This window comes from Cololabis saira, chromosome 20, assembly GCF_033807715.1.
Source record: "Cololabis saira isolate AMF1-May2022 chromosome 20, fColSai1.1, whole genome shotgun sequence".
Lineage (NCBI taxonomy): Eukaryota > Metazoa > Chordata > Actinopteri > Beloniformes > Belonidae > Cololabis > Cololabis saira.
This window is the reverse complement of record NC_084606.1, coordinates 18,649,497-18,665,588: the sequence shown is the minus strand read 5'-3', so window position 1 is coordinate 18,665,588 and position 16,092 is coordinate 18,649,497. Positions and strand designations below refer to the sequence as shown.

Genomic DNA, 16,092 nt, shown 5'->3' with positions numbered 1-16,092 from the left:
AAAGGATATCTTTATATTTTGCTTTGCGGATTCTTCTGATTCTTGAGAATAAGTCAAACTTTTTCGTGCAAAATGAAAACTTTTTGTGCACTATTGAAGCAGTTTCTCCACCTCAATTTGAGCAGCCGTATTTAATAGTAGTAATTTTCTGCTTTCAATTATGTTGAAGAAGAAAGAGCAGCAGGATGGATGGACAAAAAGTCATTAAACACTCCATCGCCATCAAGAAAGAGTTTCATCTATTCAGAAGGTGTATTGTGATAATGGATGCATTACTCTTGATGTCTGTTGGCAGGTGACCTCTCAGCCACAGAGACTCTGGACATGGCGACATAAGAATAATAGTGGTTGGGGTCAACCACATCAGACAAGACCTCAGATGGCCTAAAGACATTCCCACGCATACAGTAACAACAGGTTAGGGCTGCACGATTAATCGTTAAAAAATTGCGATCTCGATTCATGCTTGAACGCAATCTCATTTCCAAATGACGACGATTTAAAAAAATATATATATTTTTTTTTTAAAGATTTTTTTGGGCTCTAGTGGCCCTTTATTGGAGATGCAGACTGGAAAGGGGTAGAGAGAGAGAACGGGGAAGACACGCAGCAAAGGTGCGCAGGCTGGATTCGAACCCGCGACCGCTGCATCATATTTTTTGTAACGTTTACCTTTTGTATCGGCAGCTTCTTAATAGCAGCAAAAGGCAATGGGGGGTTCATCCCAGCCAGAGGAATAATTTGTTGCCTCAGAACTACAGGATCTGTTACAAGTCCCCTTTCTGAAAGGGTGTTCAACTCAGGGAGGAACAAATATTGTTCAAAATTGTTATTATTGTTTAAATTATTCAAAGGTTTGTGTAAAGAAGACAAGAGATGTTTATTGTTATTATATTTTTGTTCAGCTGTTGCAAAGTTAAAGTAATAAGTGCAATAAATTTTATATTGGAAAAAAATCGTGAGAGAATCGTGATCTCAATTCTAAGCAAAAAAATCGTGATTCTCATTTTGTCCAGAATCGTGCAGCCCTACAACAGGTTGTAAGATGCAGCCAGATACGGGCTACATGGGACTCTATAACCACGTATGTACCAAGTACCGGTTGGAAAACCAGTCCCAAAGTTAAAAATACACTCCAAAAGACGAAGGGCATTAACTATTAAATCCCTTGGGATGTTATGAACCAGGCCAGTGAGCTGGTGATAGCTGACCAGTCTGACATTATGCCAACATGGTTGGGGTAGCTTTGTTTAGGCAAACCCAAGTAACAGGAATGTCAAGAAGAAGGGAAATGAGGAGCTGGAAAAATACCAAGGGGCTGAAAGAAGACCCCCAACCTAGAAGAGTGGCTCCACAGATTCCAGGAATACAACAAAAAACCTGAATATATCTTGCCAGGAAAGTGTAGCTAAGATACTGTGAAGGACTTGGTAGGATTAGTTTTTTGAGTCTGTGTCAATCATCATGTCCCTGCATCAACTTCAGGTACCTGACCTGTGTTTGCTGTATGGATCTTTCTATTGGATGTGTAAATGTCCACTCTTGGAGAGTTTATTACCTTACCACATCAGGAATTCATTGACATATTTTCACTTTTAGGACATCCTAGACTTACTAGAAAAATCCCACGCTAAAGCTCAGACAGGAAGACAGCTGTGTGTACAAGAGGCTTGTTTAGAAACGCAAGTGCTTCTTGAGGATATCTGGTCCTCGGCTCTGAGTTCATTATGAGAAGATACGAGGAGATGTAATGCTTTGCTTCTTAGGAATCTCTTTTATTGCTCTTTCACAAAACTGACAGCTGGACGATAAGGTTGATCCTCCAGGGTATCCTGTTTAAAAATACGTTTACTTCAGACACGGTGTCCTCTGTATAAACCTAATTACAGGTATTGTTAATGCATTAAAATAAATATGCCGGTTTTTGTAGTTTTTCTTTTTGTTTTTTTCCCCAAACTTCAAACAATGCCTTCAGGTGACAGAATAAAATGTAAAAATACCACATTGTTACAAGCCTGGACAGCCATTGCAATTCTTTTCCTCTTTCATGCAAATAAATGATCTGGGGCCTCATTTAAAATGGACTGCGTAGGAGTCATACTAAAAGTGCACGTACGCTCAAAAGCCGAAAATGGCGGGCGCAAAAAAAAATCCGGATCTATAAAACCGCGTGCACGCAGACTTCCACGTAAGGTTCTCTTTATAAATCACAGTCAGCTGGAAGGCTGCGCACGCGAATCCGCCTGGTATCCCGCCCTCTACACGCCCACTTTCTACCAAAAATGGAATCATTTTGCATATGAATGAGCGTGCTGAGCATGCGCAGTGGCTTCCTGCAACCTGTTTGGCTTCAGAATGAATGAATGAACGTGTCGAGCCACCGTGCCACTGAATTTCACTGAGATCTGAGATCTAGATGTTGTTGAATAGGAGGAGGACAGGAAAACCACATTATTTTGTGGTCACAGTAAAAGTAGAAAAAATAAATAGTATAAAATAAAGCGAGTGAGTGGCAGCACGCCGTTGCTGCGCGGAACGCCGTGAGTTCCCCGTGCAACAGGGGGACACACGTCCCCCCGTCTTTTCAAAATCATGTTTATTTTCCCCTTACTTTTTACAGTTTAAAAACTAATGGTAGGCTCAGCCTTAAATTGCAAATTATCAAGACGCTGTATGAAAGCGATACGAGAACGGCCCCGCTCCCCCTCCTCCCCCGTCTCCCCTCAGAGCGGCTCAGGGCGGGTTTATGGTTCTGCGTCACCAACGCAGAGCCTACGGCGTAGGTGTGCGTCGCCGCGTACCCTACGCCGTAGGCTCTGCGTCGTTTTAACGCGGGGCCATAATTTAGTCACCATACACCCGCACGTAAAGGTTTCACGCGCCCGTAAAACTCATATATATGAAAACAAATCTGAGTCCCTTTAGGGAAGAAATGAGGGGCTCCGTGGGGCTCCCTAAACGCAGCCCCTCATTTGTTCTGTCCTAAAGCGGTGAAGGAGGTTCCCGGCGTGTCCTGCACCGCGGCTGCAGCTCCAGCAGCACCAGAGTCCTGACTGACAGCTTCACACACAGAGGAACACGATCAGCGCTATATTATTTTATTTTATTATTTTATTATTTTAAGTCTGATATATTTTGTGATATGTGATGACATTATTAAGAGTATGACATGAATCTGGCTTCATTTCACCACCTCAAACCCTGCGTCGCCAGTTCCCCGTGTCTTAAGTACATTCTTACGGGAGGGTCCTAGTTGCCGTAAAGATAAGCAGATTTTTCGGTTAGTTTTTTCTTTTTAGATCCGAGGATTTGCGTAGAAGGCGGCTTCCGCAACTTTCAGGCGCTTTTTCTGCGCAAGCAAGCTTTATAGATGAGGCCCCTGGTTCCTCTGGATCTGACTTGGACCTCCAGGAGAAAATACTATTATACGCAGAAGAAACTGACCCTGGAAACGAGTTGATAGACGTACAAATAAACAGATACAGTGACAATCAAGCCAATATCAATAATGGAGAAGTAGGAACACGGGGCTTGATGTTGGTTTTGGGGTAAAAACCTGTTAATCCAAAGTGCTAGTAGCAAATGTGCACTCATCTTGGTCATCTTAGTGGGTCTTACATGGTCCTATTTACCCCTTTTCCACCAAACCGGTTCCAGGGCTGGTTCTGGGCCAGTGCTGGTGCTGGTTCACAACTCGTTCAACTTGCGAACCAGCTGAGAACCGGAACAGCTTTTTCATAGCTCGGGTGCTATGGGGAGGTACGTCATCACGTCACTGCAAACGTCAGTTACGTTGCTGCGTTTGCATCGGCGCAAAAGTTGAAGCAACAACAACGTATTTGCTCAAATACGGACTTGATCCGTGTAGAACCCTCTGTGGATCATATCGCTAAAAGACAGGTTGTCTCCTCCACAGACCATGTTTGAAATTTGAAAATGTCGCGGTCTTGCAGTCTTGCTATTGCCATTGGTCTTAATAACTCTGCCTCCTCCACTTACGTAAGCAGTTCTTTCCTCTAGTCCAGCAAAGAGTTGGTGCTACCTTGGAACCAGTTTTTCTGGCCCGGAGCCAGTTCTTTGTCAGTGAAAACAGAAAGCCCGGTTCCAAACTCAGCACTGGGCCAGAACCAGCCCTGGAACCGGTTTGGTGGAAAAAGGGTATATGAGTCATCGCATACAGTCAATCCCACCTCTTCTGTTCTGTGTTGCATTTGCTTCAGTATATCTATACGGCCAGAAATACTACAGCAACTCCAAAGATATTACCCTTACTGACATATAGTACTTTTTACATGTAATCAGCAGCCTGCGGTATCTGGCCCAAGACGCATCCCGTCTGTGGTGGATAAGCAGAGTCCTCAGTGTTCTCTGTTTCAACCAGCTTGCTAATGGCGCTTTTCCACTAGTACCTACTCAGCGCGACTCTATATTCGCCACACCCCCGTTTTGCGCTTTTAAACTACGGGCCGAGGCGGGTGGAGGCGTGCCGAGTAGATACTTTTTCTGTATCTATTCTGCCGAGGTTCTAAGTCGGCCCTGGATCTGATGTCATCACACTACACGCCACCGATTGGTCGGGGGTCGGGGCCGTCAGACGTTTGAGTCAAGAAGCGGGAATCAGCGCAAGAGCGGCTCGCAGCGATTTTATTCAACAGGCAATGGCAGCGCAAACGTTTGTTTCATGATCCAACTCTGAGGTGCAGATGTTCATAAACCTGGTGTCTGAGGAGAGAATTAAAAAGGGATCTAGACGGGCGATAAGGAAGGACCAGATCTACCAGGCGCTCGGTCACTTCTCAGTCGCTCACGGTTACCAGCTGACTTTTCATCAGCGCCGACACAAAAAAAAAAAAAAAAAGCAGCACATATATCATCTCCTCCAGGTTCTACATCTTTAGTGTTGTTGTCTTCTTCGTTTAGATCACACAATCAAATACGTCACAGCAGCTTCGCTCCAACCTCCTACTTCTCATCTGGGTGTCTAGAAACAAACGAGGACAAGGCGAGTGGAGGCGAGACGAGTCGAGTCGCGCTGAGTAGGTACTAGTATAAAAGCGCCATAAGTGGCTGTTTTTAAGAGGCTGGATTTAAAGAGCTGCAAATACAACCTGTGAATGTGTGAGTGTTGTGTGTTTACGCATGTATCTTAACGGCTGTGATAATCACCTGAGAACAGCGGGCATCTCTTTATGAGAGGTGTGAGGTAACATAGCAGATGATTGACCACGAGGCTTAAAGAAGGGAGGGGGAATAAAGTAAACAGGAACTAAAACAGACTAATTCCTTCTAAAGATGTGTTATCCTCATTCAACAACAGTGGTGGGGTTTGTTTGCCACCGGGCATCTCAGTCAGGAACCCGATTCTATTTAACTTCATCATTCAAACACAAGTTTAATTTAATTACTTAATATACATCCATTTTTGCATTGCAGACCAGAAACAAATCCCAAAAACTCTTCAGGCGATCAAACTATAACCCTGATGTTTTTATTTAACACCAGCTAACAGATAAAGGTTTATTTTTAGCAGTAATCAGAGTACTGCGGAAAAATCAACCTTTTCTTCTGAAAGAGGTGCAGTTGCGTTCAAAGTGTGACACAGCGTGACTGTACAGGAGCCCGGTGGGCATTTGTTTTCATTCAACATCCAGCTTATAATAATGCAGCTGGAACAAAGACGCAGGACCCAAGTCTGACTCAGTGAACCCTGCATGATTCAGCCCTGCAGCCCCGAGTCACTTGTGCCTTATAAACACAGCGTCTCAAGTAGGAGAGACCATTAGCGGTTAGTGCTGGTAAAAGCCACTGGACGCCGGTGGTGGAGATGCTGCTTCAGCCAACAGAGGCTGCATTGTACTCCATCATGACAGTTCGTGCGGAAAACAGTGGAGCTGTGGGGAAGTGTGTCCACATTCACCCCGGGAGACCAGCAGGGACCGTGGATGGGATGGTGTTTAACCGCTTTAATGTCGGTGTGTTTCATGAACTCACCTCGCTCTTTCTTTTCCTTGGAAAAGGAGTCAAACTTCCTGCGCAGAGACTTTCTTCGTTTGCGTATTTCTGTGGAGGATAAAAGAACACTCGATATGAATAAAGCTTGTTAGCGGGTAAGAGCGTGTGTTTCACAATAAGGGATGTTGTTTAGCTTTTGGTCTTTGACCAGGGTGAGATCAAACACTGGTGGGCAGCAATTATCTGCACACCAAAGAAGCAACACTTCTGCAGCTCTTAATGAACCTAATGAGCTCAACAGTGTTCTCTTCTTGCCACATTAAAACACCTTCCATTCAAAGTGCCCTCAGTGTGAACTCTTGTCTCTCCGCTCTCCTCCACCGGTTATCCGTCCCTCCTGAGTGCTCGCGCCTCTTCCTCCGAAGATCAAACCGTTTCAACAGACGAGTCCTTGTTGTTTGTTTGAATAACCAGTTTATTATTACTGGCTGCGCGTGAAACAAAAGGCAGACGTACGTGTGACAAGAACATAAAAGAAAGGTAAATAAATGAAAGCATGTTTTCATAATTTGAGTCTTTTCTTTTTTTCTGATTTTTCCTGTCATTTCTCATAAATTCTGCTATTAATAGACTTTATAGCAAAAACATGAATAAAGAGGTTGTGTTTTCTCTAATAAAGCGATTAATGGTATACCAAGTAGGTTTTGTTTAAGTTCTTAAATAAACAAATGCACCAGTGTCAGTTTGTATTTTTTCAGAAATATTTTTGAATCTTTTAGAAACGAGGGCGGTAATTTCTTTAGAAAAATAAAATCTGGGTTTGGAGGTTCATACACTTTGCTGACACCTTAATCAAATATCTCACATGCCTTGGTCAAAATAACACAAAGATACAGTATAGAAGCTCCCTTTACAGCCACGTCTTCACAGCTCTGTTCACAGCAGCTGGTTTTAGCTGGTTTAGAAGCTTTGAGCTACTCACTTTAAGCTGGGCAATATTTTAAATCGTTTGAGACAGCCCCATCTCACACTGCACGACTAGATCTTTGAGTTCAAAAGTTCACAGCGCACGATTTATGTTCTCACACTGTACGTCCCGATGCTCGGATGCGACCCGTCTGCTCACACTATACGATCATAATCCTCACGTCGGACTTCTGTGTACTGGAACTGTACCCTACGCCGTAGGCTCTGGGTTGGTGTAACGCGGAACCATAAATCAGCCTTTAGCAATTTGTGCCGTTCTGTGTGGCGATAAATGACAAAAGATTAGACAACGCCGTAATTGGACAAGGAATTGGCTGGGCAGACGTGGGATATGCAGCCTTTTTTTTCTGCTATTAAAACATGATTTGTAATGTGAATTTGCAACACTTAAACTACATATAATAGTTTTTGACGTGACATCAGAGATTGCGCATGCTCTCTGCGAAAGGATGAGGCAAATCGGGTCGTAGCACGACCAGGATTTCAAACACGTTTGATTTTCTTGCGAGCACACGATTTGTGATCGGGAGCTCGTCGTGAGGTGTTAATCTCTCGTCGTTACCCCACGTACTGTATACTGCACGAGGCACGACCAACGATTGGGTCGAAATCCGGCCCGATCCAAAAAATAGTCGCACGACTGGAAAATCGGCTCAAAACGAGCCGATAATCGCACAGTGTATGCCCGGTTTTAGAGGTACCACATATGCACTATGAGAGGACAAGATAAAGATGAGGAAGCTGGATAATTATGCATTCATCAGGTCTGTGATGTCACGGTACAGTTAGATACGGCAGACAATCAAATATATGTCTTCAGGCAAAGAAAAGGTTATTGTTAAAACAATAAATGTACATGAAAAATATTCAAATACTCTTATACTGCAACAAATTTTAAATTAATGAAAAACAGAACGATGGAAAAATATATAGACAGAGTTAAAGTACGTCATTGCATCGGTTAAAAGGTCCGGTTCAGCTCACTTCACAGTTTTAGCTTTAAGCAACTGGACGTTGACGAGAAATTATGGTCTATCCAAAAGAAAAACTTTACACTTATTTGTAAGATTTTTCTTTTCATCAACGTTTTTAGCTTTTATCAAAAATTGTTTTGGCTTACATGAATCAATTTTATTGTGACTTTTGAAGTTTAATCCAATTGTTTCCTAGAATATTAACCCCTTCCTAAACTAGATTTACTATTTATTTTTACATTTCCAAGCATTGTGTCATATTCAACTGTGTGAAAAGTGCTATAAAAATTGTTTATCTTTTGGAAGGAGGCCCAGTCTTTAGTCCAAGAATTCATGTCAGTGGTTTAAACTGTGCAGTTGTCCAGTTCCAGTCCACATGGCTGTGAACGCCTTCTATGTCAAGGCTCGTCTACTGTCTTTTATGAGCTCAACATCCCCGTCCTCTGACAGGGTTTATGTGGAGGAAGGAGTTGTTATGGTGAGTAAAGCTGCTGTTTAGAAGTTACCAACTCAGGGTTGGATCTTGTCACCTATTAAGCAACGACTGGAGTTGAATACTGTCCAGAATACTCCCGTCACTATCATGGAAATGATTCTCCTCTTACTCATATAGAATAAAGAAAGTATATTGTATATCTAAAAAACAGCAAGAGAGAGAGACTTTGTTTGTGCTGTTGGGATAACGGGGTCAAATTCCCATGACTACAGGAAATTAAAGTTTATTTCCAAAGCTCATGGCTCCTCCCAGCATACACACTGTTGCCAGCTAAGGATGATCCTCTAATGAGTGTATGCCTGTGTGCTTCTATGACATATGTATGTGATAAGACACCAGTAAACCGAGGTAAGGTGACAGAAAAACACGAGTACCCAGATTTGTGACTCCATGTATGAAAGAGCCATTCCCCTGCAAATTTGCATCACTAAGAATGTTTTTGTTGGTCGTTAAAACTGCATCTGAGGCTGATTTCAGTCTGCGCGCAAGTAAATAACTGGAGAGCAGTCATTTGAATCAAAACACTCCCTCTGGCTTAGCGGGGATTCAGAGACGGGGAACAATGGTGGTTTAGAACTTTATGAAAGATCTGCTGAGAACGTAAAGCACCGATATCTCCCAAGAGTTTCCGGAACTGATGATTTTTAAGCCCCCCCCCCCCACCCGTTACTATGTCTGCAGGCAGATTTAAAACCTTTTGCAAAAACATTATGTAAGATATCAGATTTTAATAAAGTAAGATTGGCTGTTTCAGAGGTGCAAACATTTACATTTGGTTTTTGTTCAAATGCACTTTTTTTCCCCACACAAGTTCCAGCCTAATTGTAGAATTTGCAAAAGAAATATTTGATTGTCTTAGTTTAATATCTATCCAGCTGTAAATGTTATAAATTAATGAATGTGGATGCCAGTGAAGTAATTTTGCAGGATTTTGCAACAAGCCAATATGTGATGTTTTGGAAACAAACTACCTTTGTGGATATCAAGCAGTTTCTTTCATTTGTCAGCAAAGAAGGATATAACTTCTTCCAGGTTTTTCTTTTTTTTTTTTTACTAATTTTACAATTATGTCATAGAATGTAGTTTCCAGAGAAGAGTATAAATCTCCTAACGGCAAAGATGTGAAACTGAGAGTGAAATTTTAAATTGGTACCAATATTTCTGGAGTATTTGCTATGGGGGTATTATTGTTCCAATATTATTTGTGTGTGCGTATCTCAATCTGTGTGTGCGTAAAAAGATTTGTGTGTCTGTATTCAGATTTGTGTGTGCGTAAAAAGATTCGTGTGTCTGTATTCACATTTGTGTGTGCGTAAAAAGATTTGTGTGTCCGTATTCACATTTGTGTGTGCGTAAAAAGATTTGTGTGTCTGTATTCATATTTATGTGTGCGCAAAAATCAGCCGGGAGCTCTCGATTGGCTGTCTTTGCACACGTGGATTTTGACACACTTCTGCCGCGGCAAATCTGTAAAAAGATCTGTGTGTAAAACGATTTGTGCGTCCGTAACTTTTCCTTTGCCCTGAGCTCGGACTCACAGGCTCACGCCAGGCTACAGCAATGCAGCCTTCACACCACTAGTCGGCGCGTAGCTCTCAGTCAGTACGTTTACCTGCAGCAGTTCCATCGGGTTTCTGATCATATTAGACATTGTTTGGATTTTTAAACTGCATGCAACACCTGAACCCCATCTACTTCGGACCTATGTCGGACACTTAGTAATCGGGTTGCATATGGAGTAAGATAACTTCCAAAAAGATGTGTCCATGTTATAACTATTCGTATTCGTAATGATAAACATTTGTATGTAAATAAAAAAGTTGTACCCAAAATTCTGCTGTCAGGCACATGAGTCTGATAAATTATTAGGGTTAGGATTGTTTTTATATGAGTAAGAAATTAGGTAAGAAATTGACCTTTTACGTCTCATTTATTCATTCACACGCACTAATATACTTGGGAAACAGTTAGGCACCAAATATAATATTTTTATTTATTTTTTATTTATTTTATTTATTTATTTTATTTTCTCAGATGGCAAAAATAAGAACTTTATTAATCCCACATAGGAGTAATTCATGTTATATCAGCTATAGTAGTAGTGCTGAAAAAAAAAAACAATAGTCTATCCCCCCTCACAAAAATAAGAATAGAGAAACATATTTTCTCAACAACAAAACAAATTTAAATTTTTTCAAATAACAAAATAACACATTTGAACCATTTTTCAGACAATAAAAGAACTGAAAAAATCTAAAGAAATGTTACTAATTTTTTAAATATGTTTATGTAAAATATGCTTTGTTGATGAGAAAATATATTTTTCTTATTTTTGTGAGGGGGGATAGGCTATATATTGTTTTTCGGCGCTACCTTGTTCTCTATAGCTGATATAACATGAATTACTCCTATGTGGGATCAATAAAGGTTACTTTTAAGTGTGACTTTAGAATATAAAACAGGTAAAATACAAGAAAATATTGATGGTGGCCAAACTAATTGTAAACACAGGTCGCACACATGACGCTGGTGAGTTTCTGGTGCATAATGTGACGTTCTGAAGCTTAAATCTCCGTTTTCCTCCGTTTTCCTCCGTTTAGACGCAAACGTGAAAACGGAGTTTTTGCAAATCTCCACTTTGGCCGGAGTTTTCAGAAATGATCGTTTTTGGGGGCTTTGAGCTGCGTTTACGTGTAAACGAACGGCCAAAACGCATGAAAACGCCTCCGTTTTTGCCCCGTGTAAACGGGGCCTGAGTGCTACGCGCCGACTAGTGGGGTGAAGGCTGCATTGCTGTAGCCTGGCGAGAGCCTGTGAGTCCGAGCTCAGGGAAAAGGAAAAGTTACGGACGCACAAATCGTTTTACACACAGATCTTTTTACAGATTTGCCGCGGCAGAAGTGTGTCAAAATCCACGTGTACAAAGACAGCCAATCGAGAGCTACCGGCTGATTTTTGCGCACACATAAATATGAATACAGACACACAAATCTTTTTACGCACACACAAATGTGAATACGGACACACAAATCTTTTTACACACACACAAATGTGAATACAGACACACGAATCTTTTTACGCACACACAAATCTGAATACAGACACACGAATCTTTTTACGCACACACAAATCTGAATACAGACACACAAATCTTTTTACGCACACACAGATTGAGATACGCACACACAAATAATATTGGAACAATAATACCCCCATAATTTGCACTTAACTAATGATGAACTTGGCATTAATTGAAATGTCTGTCAAATTCATCAAGCCGAAGAAGACAGCAAAACAAAAACATAATTAAAAAAAAAATGTAAGAAATACAATTCCACAGTGCACTGCAAAAACAACCCCTCTAGAAATGACCCTAATATTTCATAAACCTGGTCAAAATCTTCTTATTTTAATCAAAATGATCCTTGCCAATGGGGTAAAAAAATGTTCCTGAAAAATAGGCTTTAAAAAAGAAAACAACTTTTTTTAGAATTGAGTGTTTGCAGTGTAAGGCCCCGTTTACACGTAGCCGGGTATTTACAAAAACGGAGGCGTTTTCATGCGTTTTGGCCGTCCGTTTACACGGAAACGGAGGTCAAAGTCACCAAAAACGATCATTTCTGAAAACTCCGGCCAAAGTGGAGATTTTCAAAAACTCCGTTTTCCCGTTTGCGTCTAAACGGAGGAAAACGGAGATTTAAGCTTCAGAACGTCACATTATGCACCAGAAACTCACCAGCGTCATGTGTGCGACCTGTGTTTACAATTAGTTTGGCCACCGTCAATATTTTCTTGTATTTTACCTGTTTAATATTCTAAACTCACACTTAAAAGTAACCCCCCCCCCGTCCAGCCTCCTGCTCATTCAAGCCTGTGAGCGCGTCAGCCAGCAGCATGAAGCCTGAATTATGGTTCCGCGTTAAATCGACGGCGTAGGGTACGCGGCGACGCGCAAGGTACGTGCGCGTCGCCGCGTACCCTACGCCGTAGGCTCTGCGTTGGTGTAACGCGGAACCATAAATCAGCCCTTAACTGGAAGTTACACACGTGTCATTTGTTGATGTTTTTCCAGGATTCTGATTGGCTTGCATGACGTTAAGAGCGTTTTCATGCGGGTCCGTGTAAACGAGGATTTTTTTGAAAACGTAGAGGGGAAAATATCCGTTTTTGTAAATACCCGGCTACGTGTAAACGTGGCCTAAGAAGACCTACAACAGAGCACTGTCATGCATAAACACATTTAATTGTGTTTGTTTGTTCTGCTACTTGTAACTATGGAATGGTTGGCCAACAAAAAGATTTTTGAGGAGATTTTCAAAATGTGGGAATGCACCCGTGGCAAATAAAAAGTTAATAGATTAAGCAGTGCTGTTCCTGTGGTGTGTGGAGCCAGTGATAGTACCACAACCCGTCTTAACGGTCAACACATGGCAGACAACCGGACAAGAGGAAACAACCAAAAGAGCATTTGGACTGTTTTAATCCAAAATAAATCTTTATTGGAAATAAGTGAAATTCCTCAAAAAAGTAACATATTTTGTACATTTTGGTGCGTTCCACATCTGTTAGGGAGAGAGAGGCTTTATTTTCTTTCAGACTGCTTAATTAAACATGAATACATTTTCATCTTCCTCTCTGTTGCAGTTCAGGAATTGTAACCTTCCAGGTACCATTTGGACTCGGACTTGAGGTCTGAGTCTGACTTGACTAAAACACGAACAGCTCCAACAAAGTTGCTGCACGTTGAACAAGGTGACGTCAAGCATTGCCAAAGTGAACCACGGTGAAGACGCTCAACTTTTTGTAGAAGTTGTCAGCCGACAACACAGCTACACAGCTAGTGGTTGCCAGGGAGATGGTACATGGGGGTGGGGCGGTTTTAAGGACGGCGGCTTACATCTGTAGCAAAAACACATTTCATTGATAGTTTATAAGTACGATAAAGGCATATCAGAAACATCTGCCTGCTTCTAGTTGAAGCGTTACCGAGTGGCCTTCCTGGTTGTGTCTGAAATCTTTTAACGCTGATAACAAAGTCGGTCGGGTTTCATCTGAGCACAATGTGATCTGGATTAATCAGGACAGTGATTGCTAAAGACCTCAGTATGGAGCCAAATCAAGGCCAAAAGTTTTGCTAATTTGAAAAATTTGAACCTGAAAATTCTTTTTTACAGTTTTAATTTTTTTTTTCAGTATCAGATCTTTTTTTCAGTTTCAGAACTTTTTATTTCAGTTTCAAATCTCTTTTTCAGTTTCAGATCTTTTTTTTCAGTTTCACATCTTTTTTTTCAGTTTCACTTCTTTTTTTCAATTTCACTTCTTTTTTTTTAGTTTAAATTTTTTTTTTTTAGTTTACATTTTTTTTCAGTTTCGGACTTTTGGCCCCGATATGGCGTGGGGGGCGTGGCATCAACTGAGAGGGGCGTGGCATCAACTGAGAGGGGCGTGGCATCAACTGAGAGGGGCGTGGCATCAACTGAGAGGGGCGTGGCATCATGAGTGACAGCATAAGAGAGAAGGCGGGGGACGTTCCTCAGTCATGTTGCCTTCAGGAAACGTAGGTTGCAGAAGTTATCAGTAGAAGTTTGATTCAACACTGTATATACACCATATTCACGTGATTGGCAGTGGAAAAAACTGATATTAGTGACACATTTCTGTTTAAAAAGCTGTTTTAGACCGTACTTGGCACCAATCGCAGTATAAAAGCAATACACTATGCCAGACTGTACAGTTCAACAGCCACACTTTAAAGTTTGACATTTCCCACTTCCACATAGCCTACTACCAAGAACGCATCGCAGTATCGTTTGCGATGGCAGAAATGTGTCACTAATATCAATTTTTTCCACTGCCAATCACGTGAATATGGTGTATATACAGTGTTGAATCATACTAGGAGATGGAAAGAAATGTTTACGAAAGATACAAACGAAAGGAGGAATGCTGGAAGTGGAGGAAAAAGTGATACAAAAAGACAAAACACAGGAGGAAATTTAGAGAAAAGGACGAACCCTTTAGTTTGGACTCCCTGTAGAGTATCTTGGACAACAGTTCATGAGAATGAACTCTCAGCCCGAACCAAAGACGAGCATATCTGTTGCACTACTACCGACATGTTTCACAAGGAATTCCTTGGCAGGACCAACTCGCAGCGTTCATTTGGACGTTTGCACACAGAGCATTGGGGTCAAGATTGAAACTGCAGGGCTCTGTGACATGAGCTCTTCTCTCTGTTTGAGGGAAAATATGCAGAAACTCGGGGGGAAGCGAGATGTAACACGAGGGATAAATAACCGCCTGGTGACAGACTGGTAAAAGCAAGAGAAGGAGAAACCCAGCGGAGAGAAAGTGAGATCATCCCGAAAGAGGACAAACCAGGAAGGAGGGAGCGTGGCAGGGGGTGATGCCTGGACCGTGGCAGACAGGGTGCACCGCAGAGATTTCCCCCCGGGGGAGAAACACGGAGGAAACATTCCCACACTCGCTTTATATGCGAGCTGGGCACAAGAAACCATCTGCTCCTCAGCTGATGCCCAGAACTCGTCAGGAAAAATTAACACATCGCACTTATGTGTAATTCTCACAATAACACTGTCTGAAACTGCAGGGGGAGGCGATAAGCTAAACGTATAAATAGCGGTAGTGGCTCTCAGGATGGCATTGGTTCATATAAACACACCAAAAACAGTTTGTACATATCTAAGGTCATCGCATTAGGGACAAATTAAATCAGGGACGGCGTGTTTGTTACTGAGGCCATTCAAATAGATTTGAAATGACACTAACAGTCCAGGAAGCTTCAGTTGTACTGTTCACAAGGTTATGCAATTGATATTGATGTCATAATTTCAAATTTGAATTGGTTATGGAAGCCGCAGCTCTATTGCAAACTAATTTCCTCCCCTTTGACTGTGTGAGTTTCATTCATTTTGAGTAATTGTCATAATTTCAACCTTAATTGAGATTTGATCAGTATTGATTCAACCACCATCTTTTAGAGTTGTGTACCAGTATATTTAAAACTGAGTGAATCTGCAACTTCCCATTAAGGTGAAAGAATTACTTAATCTAAACACCCCCAAATTAAATAACTCGGTCGCTGACTTATGTCTCAACACTAATACAATTTTTTGGTCACAAATATGTTTAAATATTTTCACTAAGACAAGAATCCAAACTTGCAACTTATACAGTACAAAGTTCCTTAACAGAACACATTATACAGGACAAAGGATGTTCCACATGGGTTTTGCACCCTCTAATATCTGCTCACAGTGCAGCCCAACCCCCCGTTCCTATCCCCCTCATATATATGTAAAAAAAAAAAACCTTCAAACATGATGAGAAAACTGGCTTATAGGCTTCTGGCCTGTGGCTGCTGGTACCTCTGAATATTTATTAAAAGAACTGAGTGAATGTGTTTTTTGAACCTGTTGAGCCAAAACATCTATCAAAAAAGCCCAGCAAAAACATGCAAAAGATGGAAAGATTTCCCAACGTGAAGAGAGCAGGAAGTCTCACAGGATGCGTCAGATGGGAGAAACAAACTTTTCTCTTGTCACTAACTGTAAGCCTGGACGAGTTTAAACGGACATTTACTCCCATGAGATGCCAATTCCAAGTAATTTCTGGACCCTAACATGTTGTTTTTTTTCATTGTGAGTACTGACCTCTGACTTC

General features: G+C 41.5%; 1 protein-coding gene across 4 annotated transcripts in view; it reads right to left on the bottom strand.

Moving 5' to 3' along the window:
* The window catches only part of arhgap36 (Rho GTPase activating protein 36), a 102,826-nt gene that overhangs the window by 33,602 nt on the left and 53,132 nt on the right, over nt 1–16,092 (bottom strand). For all 4 annotated transcript variants that reach the window (XM_061710730.1, XM_061710731.1, XM_061710732.1 and 1 more), the window contains exon 3: nt 5,992–6,060. In XM_061710730.1, the coding sequence (XP_061566714.1) occupies nt 5,992–6,060 (69 nt within the window). The remainder of the gene's footprint in view (nt 1–5,991; nt 6,061–16,092) is intronic.